This window comes from Chamaea fasciata, unplaced genomic scaffold, assembly GCF_029207755.1.
Source record: "Chamaea fasciata isolate MVZ Bird 193981 ecotype frontalis unplaced genomic scaffold, bChaFas1.0.hap1 SCAF_3, whole genome shotgun sequence".
In the NCBI taxonomy this organism is placed as follows: Eukaryota; Metazoa; Chordata; class Aves; order Passeriformes; family Sylviidae; genus Chamaea; species Chamaea fasciata.
Genome location: NW_027094088.1, coordinates 111,457,816 through 111,477,507, shown reverse-complemented (window position 1 = coordinate 111,477,507; position 19,692 = coordinate 111,457,816). Strand labels below are relative to the sequence as shown.

At 44.6% G+C, this 19,692-nt stretch overlaps 1 protein-coding gene across 1 annotated transcript in view; it reads right to left on the bottom strand.

The window, feature by feature from the left end:
* Positions 1 to 7,315: 7,315 nt before the first annotated feature.
* The window catches only part of XKR6 (XK related 6), a 168,894-nt gene continuing 156,517 nt past the window's right edge, over positions 7,316 to 19,692 (bottom strand). The window contains exon 3 of the mRNA XM_066180116.1: positions 7,316 to 10,399. Coding sequence (XP_066036213.1) covers positions 9,435 to 10,399 — 965 coding nt within the window. The 3' untranslated portion in view covers positions 7,316 to 9,434. The remainder of the gene's footprint in view (positions 10,400 to 19,692) is intronic.

Sequence of the window (19,692 nt, the reverse complement as noted above, 5' to 3'; positions counted from 1 at the left end):
AGATGGCTCCTCTTGGAAGGATACTCCTGCTTTTGCCCAAGTTTTCCCTTGGTTTTGACAAACTCTAGAAGCTCAAAGCTGAAATCTGTTGTCACAGTTGAAGAAAAAGACCAACAGGGCCCTGTTTGGCCTCCCCAGCACCAGTAGAAATTACTGGTTTTAGCATAGATATTGTAAGGAGGCACCTGGCCATCAGTGGAGCTCTATTGATTCATACTGATGCTGCGTTTGGCCCTCATGTTTGGTGTGATTTTGACTTCCAAACATCTTAAGAAATGGAAAATCAGGTGGGACAGCATTTCTTCACAACCTTAAGCTTCTGATGGTCTTTTAATTAAAAAAAAAAAAAAAACCAAACAAAAAAACCCAACGCCCCTATAAGGAATGTTTATTTCAACCCTGCTTGCAAATCCCAAATTGCTAGCACCTCTCACCAGGAATGACCTTCCTCATCTCTAAAAAGCCCTTTGGAATTCACAATGTGTCCATATATATTAAAACATATATACTGCTGCAGTAACGTGGCATGTATGCTCACCTATATTTCCATGGGACTGGGGATATAGACTCAGACATACATGTTGATTAATCCCTTTAATCCTGAAAATTCATAGGCACACACTTCACTTCAGGCTCAATATATAGTAGGAGGAATTCTCTCTCTTCCTGCTGTTTTACTTTCGCTGCCGAAGTGGGTCATACCAAAACAACCGGGTGCAAGCACAGCCAGGTGTTTTCCCTGTTAAACAGTGCAATTTCAGGAGAATTAAAGGGTGATTTATCAATAATGTGAACTTTTTGTCTTTTTTTTTTAATATATATATATATATATATATATATAATGCCCTCATTACCTTATAGGCTATATCCTATTTAATTCCACGAGGTGGGCGGCAACGAGCTTTGAAAGCAGTCTGCACCTACATCTTTTTTTCCTTACACATGAGACTTTAATTGCTTTCAAAACCACACTTGCCCTCTCTCAGCCCTCTCAGTCCATCCCTGTTCAAGACACAGATGTGTGGTGCTTTTTTAGGACAAAGAGGGAATATCCGTTTGTTGGCCAGCATTTGGTTGGGTCAAACAAAGTAGTTAGCATAGCACCGAAGGAGTTACATTGCTGTTTTTTTCCCAACTTCAATCTCTTTTTTTTCTTTTTTTTTTTTTTTTTCTTTTTTTTGGAACAGAAGCAATAAAAAGAACCCAGAAGCACCAAGCTGAGTGCTTAAAACAGGGCAAAGAAACAGCTGGGGAGAAGGACGGGGAAGGAGCAGACCCAAGGCCAATGCGGATGAGCGACGGCCCATCTGCAGGAGTGGGGGCTTCTAAATTTGCTCTGCCCCAGCAGGAAGATGTGCAGCTGCCTGGAAATTCAGGTGGAAGAGCCTGGCCCCTGTAGCCAGAAGATTTTGAACTCCCTCCCCATGGTGGATATGGAGAAGGGACAGGGAAGGTACGTGGCAGACCAAGCCAGAGCTTCCTTCTTGCTTCATGCAAGGCAAGTCTTGGGCTAGAGAAGACAATAGCCACCTGAAACACCCCACAGTGACCCCAAACAGACCAGACTCCGCAGTCCTTACTCAGGACAGAAAAGGAGACCCAACAACAAAACCCAGGAATTTTGCCTGAGTAAGGAGTGCGTGAGCAGACTTCACAAATCTTCTCTAAAAGGGAGCAGGGAGTCCTGCCCGGCACTGCATTTTCCCACAAGAGACATCATATAATGGTCAGGACATTTAGACAATCAAAACACCAAAAAAACCCCCTAAACCCCAGGCTTTCTTATCACATGTTTTTCCCTTCTGAATCATCTGACCAGTGGTGACATTTGGAGCAATGCATTGGATCCCTTCCCTCGTTCTAAAGAAAGTTATCCTGGCTTTCACCCGAGTGGCTTGGGGCTCAACCAGGAACGAATCCACCTCAATGGACACGGAACCAACAGCCAAAACTCCCACAGGTGGAAAGGGAGGTTTTGCCTGCAGGAGGACAGTGAAGGCAGCCTGGTCTGGTCTCTCTAGATGTGGCACAGGTTTTTTCTCCAGGAAAGCAGGGACTTCGGGAAGAGTTGCACAGGAGCAGCGTTGGGTCTATTTTATCCTTTCACATCCCACCTTCGCCCTTCATGTAAGGAAATAGTTCAAAAACTAAAAAAAAAATTAAAAGCTACTGTACAACCAAGTAATCTGCAATTATTGTGCTGTCTTAGGCAGTCAAGGAACTTAAAAGGCAAAAACCGAAAGAAAAAAAAGATATTTTTTCATGTGTTTATCAGTTGAGACACTAGTTTTCCCATGCCTACAAGAGTCCTCAGCAATACTAGCCTCCCAAATAAGGTCCAGGCTATTCCAAAACAGCGTGAGCAAATTTTTCACTGTATTCAGATGGAAGCTGATGACTGAAAGATTAGTGCACATTTAACCGTGGCTGATGAGAGCAACTTTTAAAGAAATTCAAGTATTCATCAGTAATCTGTTCGGTTCAGAAATACTTTTTTCATCTTTAGTTTCAAGTTTTCAGAAACAGCAAGGAAAAGGGAAAGGTCACCTGTTGTGTAAGAAAATAATATTGCAAATAGTGCTGTTACATTTGACCAGGAAAGCAAGGCTGTTCAGTTGGCGCACAACAATTTTCTCCGTTCCTTGCTTTTGGGGAGAGAAAAGACTTCAAATCACTTTCTCAAGACATGCACCAGCAGGTTTTCCTTCTGCATGTTGTAACCCACCCTTTCACTGCTCATCCCCCACAACAGCACAAACCCAGCAAGAATGAAATTTTCGCGGCGCACTTCCAGCACCTCTCACACACATTAACTTAAGCCTCACAACACCCCTGTGAGGTAGGTAAATATTATTATACCCATGTACAGATGGGTAAACTGTAGGCACAGAAAGGTTAAATCACTTGCCCAAGGTTACACAGCAACTTCGTGGCAGAGCTGGGGTCGAAACCCAGGAGTACTGTCACCCAAAAATCTACAATGACTTTTAGACCGTGGCCACTTCCTACACTCTCTGTAAGAGACCATCTGACAAACACAGCATTGCACAAATCCAATTAACTCCGCGGATTACAAAGTGCCTGGCTTTCAAACAGTTGCCTTGCTGCATGTGTCCCAAAGGAATGGGGAGGGCACAAGAAGGTTTATGCTCTCAAATAATTTTTTTTCCATTTGCAGGGCTCTGTTTTGGTTTGGTTTCATTTTTAGGTTTTTAATAAACAACGGGAAATGGTATCCACATTATCTTATCAACATCATCACTTTCCAATTGGGTCCTGTGCATGTCTGAATATACACTGAGGTCCAGATGGTTTATGCAGATTTGTTTTAATAGTCACCAATTGCCTCCCTCCTCATCAGCGAAGAGCCAATGGAACACATGCAGTGATCCGTCATCTCATTTTCCCATTTTTCTCATTATCCCACTGTCCGAGCTTCAAGTAAGGAACAAGGGTTGAACACAGGCAATACCCAGCACAGCAGGAAAGCTCCTCCCTTTCTTCACATCACACCTCGACAGGAAAGAGTCACCACACCAAGTTATTCCCAAGTTCAAACACAACAGAACAATGAAGCGATTCTGAACGTGCTCATGGAGAATTAAGTGGATTGCAACAATCTCTAGCGGTACCCAAAGGTCTGGAAATGCGTTCTGCACACAGTGAAAGGTTTGCCCACGTCTATTTGGGATAGCCTCAAATCTCCTCGTTCAAACCAGGCTGAGATTCTCTGCACCAGAATACACCTGAGCTCCAAGGAAAAATAAAACCAGCAATCATAACCCTGGGAAAGCACCATCCCCAGAGCCCCCAGGGCTTGAGACAACTGCCAAAAGAACAGCATGCAAGCTCCAGTAAGCAAAGGGTCCACTACGGAGTTCACATCATCCCTACCATCCTACATCAGCCACCTCAGCTTCTGTGGGGATTGGCATAGACCTTATTTTGTCATGGTTATTTGGGTTTTTGTTTTCTGGTGGGTTTTCTTTAGCAGGACCACATTCGATCTGAACAGAACCCAGAGAAAAGCAAACCCAGTAAAAGAAGGAAAAATCCTAGGAAAGCCTGTCTCCACAATTTTCCGCTGACTCCGGCAGCTTCCAAATTGTCTCCTGCCCAAGCTGCCCAGCAAGCAGGCACTAAAAGGTTTTGCAAATGCACAGTAGTAAGTTTTCCTTTTCAAAGCACCTCTGAGCTTCAACGAAATCATGCTGGACTAACCTCAGACCACATTTTCTTCAGGAGGTTTAGTCATGCTGCAGGTGTGCGGGTGACAGGTGTGACATGCAGGGCCAGGGGTGGGATAAATTGTGAAGTGAATCTTGTGTGTACAAAAATATATCTGAAGAGCACAGGGTGATTGCACTCTGAAAGTCAATAGCGATGCTCCTCACGTGAGCCAGGTTTTAGCAGACCATTCACTAAAGCTTGGAATTAATTTTGCCCTGTTTCATCCAGTCAGCTTTAAATAAAAATGCATGCAAATGACTGCTGATTTTTGGCAGGTGCACAAAAAAACCGGGTGAAGCAGAGAAATTAGCTCCAATACCAAACACTGAAAATATATATATTTACACTTGAAATGGGTGTCTCACTTGCACTTTGCACTGGTAATTATTCACCATTGGCTCCTCTTCTGCAGTTCAGGTTGGATTTGCTGCAGATGAAAAATGCCTCGTGTGGGTGGCAAAGCATGACAAGGGCATGGGCAGGGACCTTGTAATTCCTGTGTTTCCACTGTTGATTTGGTCTGGTCTGAATGGTTCCTGTCTCCGAATTAGCTGCCTATGGATGTGTAACACTATCACAGTAAACATGCCATCCATCTGACATGGATGGAGGGATGGATGGGTTGGCATCTGAGCCATAAAAGTGACACAGTTTGCAAAACAACCTCAGCAAAAGGAACAAAGTGAACTGAAAAACAACTTGTCCATTGAATCAGGGAGGAAACAGGAAAATGCCAGATCAGAGCTGACGTATTCCACCACGTCCTGCATCCTGCTCTGTGGCATGGAGTTACATCTTTATCAGGAAATTAAGCACTTCCAGGATCCATTCTGGCCATGAAGCCAACTGAGTAGTGCTAGCCCCATCCTAAAATCTTCCACCCCCGATATGGAGCAGCTGCATCCACACTGCCGAGTGGGGACGGTCTCTGGTCAGTGCCAAAGCCTGGGCAACCTGTGCCTGAGCCCAGGGCTCCTTGGAGTGGATCAAAACCATGCCAGGGAAGGTTTGAACAATAACAGTCGGGATGGTGGAGCCCTCGTGCCTCGGCATTGCCCTGGCATGACACAGTTGGCTGGTTTAGATGATCCCAGGGTGAATTCAGCACCACAAATGTGCCAGAGAAGTTGCCCACCGATCTTGTGATGTGAATAAATACAGGCTCAACCTTCTCCATGGCAGTTTGAAAAGCCCCTCATGCAGTATCTTCTGGCCAGAAGGTGGGATATGGTATAAAAAAGGTACTGGGGAAAAGCTGAGGAGTTAAAATCAAAGTGAAACCAAAACAAGTTGCTGATCATCCTGCAAAAGTGCACACCAAAAAAAAAATCAAAGGGCAAAGAAATAAAACAGGAGGAGAGGACAAGACTTAGCACTGGGATTAGTACCAATAGAGAGCTGGGGTAGTTTTCCACCCTGAGCTTTTGGCTTGGCAAAAGGCGCTGTTTGGCAACAAGATCACAGGTAATCCCAAAAAGAAATGGTCACCACCCCAAACTGTCCACCAGGAACATGTTGGGGGTAGTGGCAGAGCACGTGCTTTACTTTAAGGCTGTAATGAAGTCCTGGAAAAAGAAATAGTTCTTCAGGGACGACACAGGCTCTCCCTGGAAATCCTTTGCTAAATTAAGATGCTGATGGACATCATTCAAAGAAAGGAGAAGCAGAGGCAGAAAGTTTATGCAATTAATGACACAGTCTTAACTCGCAGTGGAGACACCTGCCTTTGTTGTTATCCACACTACGAGCCAAAAAGGAGGAGGACTTTGGAACAGGGACGTGTCAAGCCCTTGGTTAAGCTGGTTTGGTTGTGAGAAGTTTAGCACTGCATTGAGAAGTAAGGACACTTCCAGAGTGTTTTGCCCCTCCGCTCCTGGCATGGGGCGGAGGCGACGGCTGTTGGTGTGGTGGTGTGGAGTAAGATCCCGTTCCTGAGGGAAGGCAGGCTGGAGTTGCTCATGAGAGGCAACACTGGAGGGTCTCCTCCTCCTGGCACCTGGTGACTGTGCCTTGGCTCGTTGTCACTGTCCTGGTGGGAAGGGTCTGGCTGTTCAATGGGGTCAGTGATCAGCACCACATTTCCAGACCTCGAGGTTGATGAGTTTGGGGAGCAGGACCTTCTTACGGTGCTTCTGAAAACGAGAATGCCACCTCCTGGAAAAATGGTTCCCGAGGAACAGCAGGGCTGTTTGCCATCCATTCCTTTCTCATGCTTTTGCCACGGAAATGCAGATGTGAGGAGGAGAGCTCTTCATGCAAGGACCAAGGGGAGCCTTTACATGGGGAATGAGATCAAGATAAGCCTACACTAACATTAAAGGCAAGTCAAAAGAAAGTTCTGGAAGGAGAAATGCAGGCCTGTAGCTGGAGGATGGGCACCTCCGTGTTTTTAGCACTCAGCAGGTGGGGACGGCGAGTTCACTTCACAAATTACCTCCTTTTATGGAGACACCACACTGATCAGGGGAAAAACAGGGTGAAATGTTAGTAGGACACTTGAGAAGGACTGACTGTGGGGCACAGACAATGGAGGAGGGAAATGAAAGCTTTTCACAAATATATATCAGTTCATGTATATATATATATATACATATATATATACATATATATACATATACATATATATATGTATCTATGGGCACAGCAAACAAGGGACTGAAGAGTTAGATAGGGGATGACAAGACCAAATCCCTCCCTTTGCACGAAAATGTGACCATCACATTGGTTGTAATCAGAGCCCAGAAACATCTGCCTGAAATGGAGTTTGACTGGGAATTACAGTACCAGTGACAATTTGGCTTTGTATAAACTTTGCCGTGTGTCTATAGTTTGGCCTGAAGGAGTCCTGCCCTCCTTGAAAGGGACAGACACCAGTTAAAAGTTTCCTTTACAAAACAAAATGAAACAACTGAAGAAACCCCAACATTTTCTCAGAACACTGCAAAGGATCACTGATTGAAAAAAATGTTTCTCTTCAGGTATATTCAGGCGAAGAAAGCATTCAGCTTCTTTAAACTGTTATATAAAATTGGTACTAGTTTCTTTAAATGCTATCATAATTAAAAAAACCAACTGATTCCTGAAATTAAAAAAAAATCATAATCATAATTAAAAAATATCCCCCCATGCTGATCTTCTCTTCAGAATAGGTCAGCATGGGAGTTTTGCACCCTAGACAGTTACAGTATTTCTGGAATAAAAAATTGCAATTACACACAGAAAATACTACAGCATTCACTTAAAAATATCTCATTTTGTTGTTGTTGTTTTTTCCCCTCCCAAGTAGAGGGATGGTGGGATTGAAAAGATGCCCTGAAACAGGAATATTCCTTTAAAGGAGCAATACTCTCAAAACGGAGAAAAAAAAAAGGTGTCAGATAGACGCAAACCCGGTGATTTAACTAAAAAAAAAAACCAAAACCAACCAAAAAAACAAAAAAAAAAACCAAAAAAACCCCAAGAGATTCCAGCACAGAAACAGAATCAGAATCGATGAGAATGTTCAGACAACCAAGCGGGTTAATTCGGAAATGTCAAGACAACCCCACAGCCCTCGGTTTGGGCTTTGCCAGCATCAGAGGTGGCAGCATCTCCCGGCGGTGGAAGGCTAAGCTAAACCACGGCGCTCTCGCTACGCTCTTGGATTTCCTCTGGTTGTTGTTTCTCGCCATGTACTTACAGTAGAGGGTGACACGAGACAGTTTTTTTTTTATCAGCAGTTCCCCACACGTAACCGAGTCGAAGAATTTTTTCTCAGCTAAATCACAACAACAACATCAACGAAAAATTACAAAAGCACCAAATCATCTCGAGACGTGAGTCAGTTTTACAGGTTATTACCGTTTGAAGAAGTTTTTTTGTTGGTTGTTTTGTTGTTGTTTGTTTTTTGTGTTTTTGTGTTTTTTTTATATCCCGACTTTTCATGTTTTGTTTTCCTTAAAAACAAAACAGAAACAAAACAAAAAATCAAAACCCAAAAATCCCCAAAATGGAACGAAGGATGCTTTACAATCACTTTAAGGCTCGCACTGAATGAGACATGACAGGTCTTACACGAGATTACAAATAATACATGTATGCCTTTCACAGCCTTAAAATGATACAGTAGGTCAAATTATTTTGCCAGTCACTGATCAAGTATTGTGCCTTTAAATTGACTCGCTTTTTGCTACCATGCTGAGTTTTATTATTACTGAAATAATTGTTAGATATGTGGAAATGTACTTTCGGATCATGTTTTTGGTTTGTAATTTTGATAATTTCTCATTTTCCAGAAATTAAGGTGGCAGGCCTTATTCTGGGCTCAGACTGTTGGTATTTGCACCACTGGAGACAGTGGGTCATTAGCACGAGCAGTTGTTGGGAACAAGATCAGATCCTGTATTTTCACACTGATCTGGTACAATCCCACCTTTGTACAGGGTCCATTTCCACGAGGAAAACGGTTCCATGGTGGGGTCGTCTTTATAACATGACTCGGTCAAGTCTTGGCCCAATGGTGTTATAAATTCCTTGCCAAATTATCTTACAGACCTGATTTTGTCTTTCAGCTGTTGGAAAAAAAATCAAACTCATTGGGGTTGTCTTGGCTTTGCTTTCTTATCTTTGCTTTCTTATCTTTAGATATTTGGAGGGGTTTTTTTCTGCTAAATCCAATAAGAGCAACTGGATTAATTTTTTTTTCATACATTTCTCTCTTTTTGTTGTTGTTGTTATTTTTTTTTTAATTTTAAGGTTGGCATTTCAGTTGGATGGTTGGTTTTTCTTTTGTTTTTTTCCTGGCATATAATCATAGAAGAGTTTTGCATGAGAAAGGTGACAGTACTTAATGAAACTCAGCACCTAAGGGCATAAGGCAGTTGTAGGTTTGTTTGTTTGTTTTTTTTTTTTTATTTTTCAATCAGCACCAATCCCATAAATAATGTTCTACACTTGGTGTACGGTATAAAACTGATGTGGAGATGCCTCCTTCTCCACCTGTGAATCCTAGGTGTGGAAGTTGAAATACTGTTTCTTGTGTGTAAAAAACAAAAGAAAAGTTTTTCTTTTTGTTTTTACTTACAAAACATAGAGAATATCTTTTTTTTTTTTATACATACAGCAACCAGAAAGAAAGCTTATCTGAAGGTTTGTGTTTGTTTCATGATCTGTGTTTACCGTAAACAAAAATAAGGTCCCCTCTTTTACTTTTGCTTTAAGGAGCTTTAAAGTGAAGATTCATATTGTAGCAACTCATATAAGAGAGGTCCATCTCTATACCTAATACCTACAGCTGTGGGGGTGACATATTGGAGGATGTTGATAGTTCTTCTTAACCTCCTGTCTACAAAATGAGCATCCCAGGCAGGATATCTTTTTCTTGGGATGTCAATCTTAATGAGAGGCCCCTCGGGGGGGTAGGGTCGCCCAGATGGAGTAGATGGTACCATTGCTCTCACCTGGAAAACGGGCAAGCAAGTGTCAGCTGTGAGTTCCTCCTGTTGCTCCGTGACCGCTCTGGTGGGCGTAGCCTGGGCCCCCCGGTACCCAGGGGTTTGAGGCGCCATGGGCTCAACATCGGGGGGCAAAGGAATGCCCCAGAGCAGCTCGGCGCAACAGGAGCTGGCAAAGATCTTAGCTCTTGGCCCCATGGGATGCAGCACACCATAATATAACAGCATCAAAGCTATCCCAGCAGCAAAGCTAAGAAAGACACAACACAGTGCTGGCACGGCATAGGAGTCAGTGGTGTCGGGATCTCTGTAAAAATACCAAAGGAGCGTCAAGGCAGCGTTCTCCGTCAGGACCACCGTGTAATACGCAAACATTCGGTATCGAGTCCGCCCTTCCTTGACATTAAACCAGCAGAAAATGTACACAATCCCTACCACCATGTTGAAGAGGATCTCCTCCCACTTAGACATGCAGAAATCTGTCCCACCATGGATGATCCAGAAAGCCATGGCACACCAATGGACCACTACAAAGATCCCAAAGTAGAGCTGGAAGATGGAAGCAAAGAGAGCAAAAGAAATAACTCGGGATGAGATGGTGAAGAGGCGCCAGAAGAGATGGATGAGGGCCCCTCTGTAGCTCATACTCTTCTTGTCGTCCCTAGAGTCCCGAAGAAGCTTGTGATAGGAGGCTAGCACCCAAGCCAGGGACATCAGGGAGGCCACAGAGGACACACCTGCCGGAAGACACACAGATCCACTGAGTTAGACAGGAGCTTTGGTGGAAAACATCATCTGCTCACTAAATTATTGCATCTGGGGCAGGCTCGGGAGCCTGAAGGTTCAACTCACGTCAGGTTGTCCTTACAGTCTGGAGGAGAGAAATACAGAGATATCAGTGTGGGAATTGGAAATGGTGCCGTATTCAGGAATTCTCTGACTCCTTGTCCTTATCTTCCTGAGCCACTGGATCGGCCACCCCACCCCAGCTGTTCCAGTAGGGAACAGCCTCTGTGCTCATCCTGACTGGATCCACATTTGAGAGTTTGAAATCCAGATCCCATCTAAATGCTGAAGCCCAAGTGTGAAAGTTACTTCCGTGGAGAGCGGAATCTCTCTTGGAATGCACCACAGTAAGAGCAGGACACCTGTATTCCCTGAAACTGCATGGATTCTTTTTTAATTTTAAAATACTCTTATTTAAACAACATTCCCATTGATTCTGCCTTACTCAGGAATCCCCATTTGCATTTGCCTTCTGGAAAAACAAGGTTTTTGTCCCATGCAGATAAACATATAAATCCAGGGAGCATCAAGACTCATCAACACCCTCGAAAGAGTCCCAAACAAAAGCATCAGATCTCTCCAGCAAAACCTCTGCCTTGTTTCCAGGATGGACTCAAGACCTATACTGGAGGTAGCTCTTCCCCAGTCTTGTCTCCTGGCTGGAGCACAAATCCAAATGTCATGGCAGGGACAGCAGAGCCTGCACTGGGACACCTTCAGTTCCCAACACGTCCCCCTGCACCCTGACATGGGGCACCTCATGATATTCCAAAGGGACCTGGTCTTATTCTCCATCCCAACCAACACTTAAACAATTTATTTCCTCCAGAAGATAAAAACAGTGGCCCCACCACACTTGAGAGGCTTTAAAAAAATATAATTCCATTGATTATCACAAGGGTAGATTGAATGACTCATGGAGCAAAGCATCACGATAAAAATTAAGTGAGAGATTCCCAGGAAAAGAAAGAGCTGCTGGCATCTTATTCCTTTGCCCCCACTTCTGCTCACTGGACAACTCTTCTGCAGGTGAGGAAACAGCTGATGGACCAAAATCCATATTTGGGAAGCTCAGTAATTTAGTAGCTATGGCTGGATTTGGCCTAAGTCAAAGATTTATTTTGGAATATCAGATAAAAGTCCAAAGGAAAAACTGCTCATGGTTCCAAGCAAAACAATGAGAAATGCTCCTCCATCTCTGATGTGTAACTGAGTGATAGGTCCAGATCTTATTTGGCTTTTACTTCTTTAAGAAAATTCAAGGAACATCTTGCTGCAGCTGCTCAGAGTTAAAAAGGTAAAATGCCCAAAACCCCTAAATTTCTTTTTCTCTGGTTACCTTTTCTCCCTGCTCACAGGGGGCTGGCTTCCATGGGAATGCAAATAAGGTCCACTGACTCCTCAGACCTCACTCTATAGAATTTGTCTTGGTTTTGAGGAGCTCACCCCGCAGGGTGGCAGGGTCAGATTTCCCTCCTTCCAACCTATCCGTGTCTGGAGGAGAGATGATGGAGAAGAAGTCCACGAAGGATGGCACACTCCAACTCTGCCCTCATTGGAATTCTCACAGCCTGCAAAGTCCACCAAAACTACACCTTTTCATTAGCTCTCGAGTTTCCCTCTGAACCCCTTGTCTTTGGGCTCAAATGTGCATTAGAATTTCAGACTGAATTTTAAAAAACAACTAACAGCAAAGCAGTGAGAGCAGTGGCCTTGTCCAAGAGGGAAGCTTTAAGCCACCAGCTTTAAGAAAATCACAGTTTCCCCTGAGTTCTAAGTCCTCACTAAGAAACATTTGCACGTAGGACTTGGGGATTCCAGCCACAGACTCACAGAATGGTTGGAGTTGGAAGGAAGCCCTGGAGATCATCCAATCACTCTGCCAAGGTAGGATCACCTGGAGCAGGTGGCACAGGAACACATCCAGGTGGGCTTGGAATGTCTCCAGAGAGGGAACTCCATACTCTCCCTGGGCAGCTGTTCCAGTGCTCTGCCTCCCCCAGTGTAAAGAAGTTCTTTCTCATGTTGAGGGGGAACTTCTTGTGGTTTATTTTACGGCCACTGCTCCTCACCCTGTCAGTGGGCACCTCTGCAAAGAGTCTGACACCATCCTCTGGCACCCCTTGGAGGTATTTGTTTGGATTATTGAGAGCCTCTCTCAGTCTTCTCCAGACTGAACAGGCCCAGCTCCCTCAGTCTCTCCCCAAAAACGGATGGAAACTTCTAAATATGAGCAGCCTCATACTCACTCAGAAGTAGATTAGATTCATTTTTAACCTACTAGATGAGTTACATCTTTGGTAGACTTTTTTAACAGTTTTGGAAGGATGAGTCATGCCACAAAGTTTTGTTATGTGTGTAAGTACTGTTTGTCGCACTGTCTCTTGGTTATTCAGTTTAAAAACTTTAAATGATTAGCAGGGAAAAAATATGTCATTTATTGCCTTATTTTAGTGTTGTTTTACCAGAAACTTGTACAGCATTAGCTGTACCTGTACAGGGAAACTGAAGCAGCACCAACCCACAGGAGACAGATGTGTCACCCTGGATTAAAAATGTTTCTGTTGGGCTCATTTATTCTAGAAAAGAGAAGGGAATAAAACACACCTGAAACAATCCCCCAGTTTGCACATAAAGGCTTTACCTAATGTTTTCAGGGCAGAACCCTCCACTAATCACAGCCTTTGCTGTAAATTGCACAGAGCTGGCTCAGAGAGTTGAGTCACTCGCACGGCACCCGGGCTGCTGACAGTCATCTGAACGTCTCCTCCAGCCAGCAGAGAGAGGCAGACACCCCCAGAAAGTGATTCAGCCTGTCCTGACACCCGTGTGTGGGACAGGGAGGGGTTGACTCATGCTCCCAAGGTGTCTGACTCCATCCCTTGTCAGGGGATGTGCGAGCACCGGCAGTCAGGCAGGATGAGTCCCCCCCTGTACAGATCAGCTCATTGTCTCTTCATCTGCACCAAGATCTGAGGGAAGGATCTCTGGGCATTTTGGCATATTTTTCCTGTTGTTTAAAAGTTCACAAGTCTTGTGTTGAATGTGAATTTTGGCACCCTGGTGATGAGCAGGATGTGGACCTGGGTGTAAAGGGGGAGATCTGTAGGTGGATGTCAGCAGAAACCATGGAGTAATGTAAAGACTTTTACATCACTCTTACTTCTTACTATGTTGCCACAGAAATTATTCCCTGACTCTTTCACACAGACCTCAATGACACAGCACTTTTGTCATCTTGACCACAAGTTTCCCATTACCAACTTTCTCTGTAACTTCTAGCCCGCGACATCTTCATACAATTTACAATTCTCACAGACTGTGGGATGAACTGTCCCTGTTTTTCCTCCTACCTTCTCCAGACCTTATTTTTAAGCAACTGTAGAGATCTCTTCAATTATAACTGAAACAAAAAGTCCTGAAAAGTTGGATCACATGAGCAGTAATTGTTTATTTTGATTCTGACTCTTGCACGTGGCAACTGACAAACCTTTGTGGAGCATGAGTAGGTTTCAATTCCCTCCCAAGGTTTGTTTATCAAAGGGATGAGGTTAGGTAAACACTGAAGTCACTTCAAAAAAAGCCCACTCCCACTCTTCCCACTCTGTTCTCAGTCCTGGGAGTGGAACATTCCCACCATGCACAACCACATCTCTGTAGGCATTCTCGAGCCAGGAGCAAATCAGCTCCTATGGGGCTGGAAGCCTTGTGGCTGCAGCTCTGTATCCCACCTGCCCACAACGAGTCGGACTGGCATGGATCGGGATTCTCTTCAAACCTCTCTGCCCTAGGAAAGCCATGAGTGATACACAGGCCAAAGTCAGCACCATTAAGGAGTCAAGTCCCTGTGTCTTGCATGACACAGCACACAAAATAATCCCCCAGATTCCTTTAGGAATGAACCCTGAAGTCCTTGCTGTGAGACATCTGCTCACCTACATTCAGCACAGGGAGACAGAGCTCTATGATATCCCATTTGACAGATGAAGCATCAAGATTTGAAGGATTTACCCGAGATCTCATATAAAATCCAAGCTAAAGTAGGGAATAGTTCTCCACATCCCTGTGCGCTTGACAAGACATTTCAGACAGGATTCAGCTCTTAATGTAGAGACTCACCCCAGGGTGTTCATGGTTAAATGATGTCTCTGCTCAAAGGAGGATCAAAGCTTAGTGCAACCATCACAGGTGGGAATCCAGCAACGTTTGAGATGCTTTAGGATATTCCAGACCACCACGTGGAGCTGGTAGATGTGACAAACTTGCATACAGAGGACAAGAACATTTCTGAACTGGGAGCTGGAGTGAAGGAAGGCACTCAGGGCATTTCAAATGACACCACCTCAGACTCAAAAAGATTCTGGCTTTCTCAGGGGAGCTCATGATCCCTCTTCAATGATAAACACATGTAGCACAGAGGCTGTGCAACAGGAAATGGCGCAGAGAGATGAGAAAGCAGTGGGAGATAAGGCAGGTGTATAAAAGTTAAATTTCTGAGAATATCAGACCAAGGAATAGATTCTCTGAGAAAGGGAAACAAGAGCTGTTGCTTTGGATCATGAAAACATGAGTGGACTTGAGTACAATGCAGACAGCGATCTGATACTAGAAGAGAGGAGCCTGAACAACTTCGAGTTCAAGGGAAACTGCTGAAGCTCACATGAACACCCTGAATTTCATCCTGGTTTGGTTTTCCTGCTGTGATTCCTACCCATGGTCCAGAAAAAAAAAAAAAAAAAAAAAAAAAAAAAAGGTCATCTCAGGTTTGTAAAAAAGCTCTTTGGAAAAAAAACCCATCCACATGAAAGAACGAAAGCAATGACTTGAAATTGCCATGGCTGCTTTTAAAGCCTAGGAACAAAAACAGTGCAGGGAAACCCATCCCTGTCTATCTGGCCTATTCCTGCTATGTAGTAGTGCAGGGTTTTATAACTAGTCAAATAGAAAAAAAAAAATCACACACATACACACACAAATGAATATTTAAAATTTACAATATACCCATTTTGGCCTTACTCAGTGTTGTCCAGCTGAGGAGAGAGGATTTTTGCTAGGGGCTGGTACAGCTTTCATCACAAATCCAGCTGCAGGTTGTTGGTTGCCCATAATTTGGATGCAGTTGCTGTAGCGCATTCCCTGAGTATTTCCTGTGGTGCTTGTCCCTTTAACACTGAAAATGATGCCTAAACAGTGCTCTATTTCTTTTTTGACATTAATTCTCCTTAAGACTCCACTAAAACAAAATGGGAAGATACCAACATTTCTCCCGGGTGAGCAGGATGGCAAATATTGAGCATGACACGAAACCTTCCCTCAGCCCCTGTGCAGAGGCAGCTCTTGCTTAATGCCAAGTGCCACGTTTCAGTTCATCCCCATCTCTCCCTGGCTGCTCAGGTCCCTGTGCTGTGAACCCTGTTATCCTGTTTTCCCCTTTGGGTGGCATGTTCCTCCCCGAAGCTCAGTAGGAGACGAGGAACAGGCTTTCATTTTAATGCACACAGAGTGAAAATGCATTTTATATACAAAAGAGATCAAGCCAGATCCTGCTTTTGTAACAATGGGGCCTGAAAGTCACTCTCCCTTATTTTTTAATCTGATTTAATTTGTTTGTGTCAGAGTAAAAGAGGTCAGAATCAGACCCCAGGTCTGATTTTCATTGTTTCTTGATAGATTTTGATGCTTGATCTTTCTTTTTTCTTCCCCATCAGAGGAGGGAATGACTTGTGTCTTTTTTCCTTTATTTTCCCTCTTCATTTGTCTCCTTGAACATGGAAAATTATGGAACATTGCCAGTATATAAATAGTAAAGGGCTGCACAGACCATTTTTCCATTCACTTTCCTCAGTGGATATCAGGACACTTAAACAGTTTCTCCAGTGTGCCACCAGTCCAGTATGGCAGATGAGAACTATTCCACCTATTGTGAACGTGATGCAAAAGTCTGACCCAGGAATGGCCTCCTCACGTTTATGTGACATCTCTGTGCTCTACTAAGAGCTGGAATTACCAGGGATGAAAATCCAGATCATGACGCTGGGAAAAGACATCACACCAGTGTCCTGTCCTTTGCTCTTTTCTAAAGGAAAATATTTTGGTTTCATCAGGCAAGGGGTGAGTTTCACATCCTCAGCACCTGCTCCTTTGTGAGGGACATCCTCTGGGACCTTCCTCCAAGGGGTATCACATCCCCATTCTCCTGGATCCAGCTCACCTGGACACAGCATCACCATTCCATAAGAAATAGAAAACTGCTGATGACTGGGAAAGGCAGGAAACAAAGGTAACTCCTTTCAGGGACAGATTTCTGAGTAGGTTTGGATAACAAGGAAGTCTTCTACCACCAAATCCCACTGGAATCCCACATAAGGCTGGTGTTGAGTTTCTGGACAGGAAAGTCCATGTCCAAGCTGTCACAAGGAGAGCTCTTCCACATTAGACCAGAGGCACGTCCATGTTCCCAAACCTTTCACTGTGAGAAAACCCATGCCAGGGCAACTCCACAAAATCTCACTGGCATGGAGAGCTGCCCTCCCGCCCCTTGTCAGTGAAAGTCTGGCTCATGTCCTGAAATGCTGCTTCCTAAACCCTTTTCCTTTTGCTAAATTAAGATGTCCTCAGTGACCCCAGAAAAGTTGAATCCCTCCTTAGTCCCTCCTCCAGCCCACACCTCAACCCTGCCTTGAGGAAGCGTCCGTGGGGCCACCAGGGATTGTGTTCCCAAAGGCCTTTCTTTCCTCCCCTTTCATCCTGCTGCCTTTCAGCTGTCCCCAGTGCCCCCTTTTCCCTGCTGCAGGAAGAGGTGACTGGCCACACTCATCTGATCTGTGCTCTCATTATCTGCGCTGCTTCTGTCTTGTCTCCTCCTATTCATGTCCTCTGTGAACTCAGTCACTCCAAACCAGCTCCAACCCTGCAGCCATCGAGTCCTGTATCTCCTCCTGGATGCAAGCCAGAGACTGATCCTGCTGTGAGAGGCACGAGCACCCCAGGCCAAGCAGAGATGGGATAATTCACCCTCTGTTTGGGATTGTCCTTGAATAACCTCAGTGAAGTGTCAGTCTCCTGTTCAAAACGTTGGCCAGCGCCCACCGCATGAGGACTGGCAAAGCTTCCCCACTGTTCTAAAACCCTCTGTGTGAAGATGCCCTGCCCATCATGTGCCTCAGTGTTTATTTTGCCCCAGGAATGCTGTCTGAGACATGAGATGAGTAGTCTGGAAATGCCTCTGTCTCTCCATTGACTCTTCCTGGTGAATCATGGAATGGTTTGAGAGGGAAGGGTCCTTAAAACTCATCTTGTTCCAAGACCCTGCCATGAGTAGAGACACCTTCCACTCTCCCAGGTTGCTCAGATCCCATCCAGCCTGGCCCTGAACATTTCCAGGGATGGGGTTCAAATGGAAATAACTGGTTATTTAAAACTGAAATAACCAAAGAAGAGCATGGTAAGATGAACAGCAGGTAACAGTGGTTTGGCATCCACCACCTCCCCACAAGAGCTCAGAGGGGAACGCTGAGTCTCAGCAAGGTGAAGAGAGGAAAAAGGAGGATTGCTGAAACCTGTTCCTGGCCCCAAGATGAGCAGAATAGCCCACAGTGGCTCCTGCAGAGCAGAAGCTGACAGACCCAACATGATGTGGCAATATTCAAGTGGCACGACACAATGAATTTAAACCACTGAAGGCCAAGCAGGTAAAACAAGCCCCCAACACTCTCCTCATGTGAGAAGGGTGCCATGGTCAGTCAGAGGACACCCTAGAACAGCCAGACAGAGCTACCAACATCCTCAAGTGGTAGGAGAAAGACAACATCCCTCTGTTGCGTCACTGAGAAGAAGGCTGGTCTCAACAGGCCTGTGTGTACACAGCCTTCATCAGCATGAAAATCCACTTTTTGCTTTTCATAACTGCCTTGCCCCTTTCCCAGCATGCTGAACTGCAGGTATCTCAGGTTTTACCTATTTATGTAGGGAAAGAAGCTGCTGACACCTGTTCCAGAGCTGGAACATTTCTGGCAGCACTTAAGGGAAATCTCAGTCCCTGTATAAGCAGAGGTCCACAAACAAGCCTCAACTCACTTGACTGACTGGGATCTTTGGTCCTGTGTGGTGAATTGTCACCACAGACTGGCTCATAAAAACCATCAGAGAGGAGAAGGACACATGGGAAAAGAACCTGGTGGTGGTATCTGAACCCCAAATGAGAAACAGGATTTGTTGACCCTGAGCCCAGCTGGTAGAATCTGCCCTGGCCATCCTGTTAAAATCCCTCAGGAGTTCTATCCAATCTGCCCAATGGGAATGGTTCCTGGACTACATGGATTTGTTTTCTCATGCTTGGGAAAGCTTTGGGAAAGGGCTGGCAGGCAAAACTCTACCAGAGACCAATTTAGCACAGTCACCTGAGTGCCAGTATTTGGGCTCCAACATTGTTTGTGTTACAGGTATGGAAAAAATCTGATCACAGTCCTCTGTTTATCACAACCATGGTCGTATAATCCCTTTCATCATGTTAAAAATAATGTGGAAGACCTTTGGCTCAACTCTTCAGCACCTGGAGATGAAGCTTCTCATATTATCAGATTTTCCAGGCTGGGCAGAGTAAATTAGTCCAGGTGATTGCTGCGTCTGGACAGCTCTGGGGAGCCCAGGCATGGCAGGTAGAGCTTAGATAAAGTGTAATCCAGATGTGGGGACAGGTTTCTGCCAGAAAAAATGTTATTTTAACAGGATAGGGTAATCCTTCCAGGAATCTGGTCTCAGCTATGCTCCCAAAATTATGCCTGAGGAAAATGTCATTGTGAGTCCATTGGTAGAACTAGAGACAAATCCTGCCTTCCGCAGAGCAGCCTCTTCTGAAACAACTCCACCCAGCCACCAGAGCCTCTGGTGGGACTCTAACGACAGAGTTCAAGGAAATGACAGCACACCAACTCACTTTTCAAGGGGAACAATGCATGACAGATGTCAAAGAATTCCATTCAGGAATGTGGAGTGAGTTTGGTGATTTGACTCAGACCTAAAGAAGCTGGAGGAATCAGGGAACAGAGACACACACACAGTGTCTTGCTTTTGGAGCTCCTGTTGGCGTGGCGTAAATGATATAAAAGTATTTATAACTCAACACTATTTAGTTTGAAATGGGTCTTCCGCTCTGCAGCTTCCCCTAAATGTTAAGAAAATGGAATGGAAGGAATTTGCTGTTTTCTTTTCAGCAAAAGTAGATTTTTTTCTCACTGAAAGAACC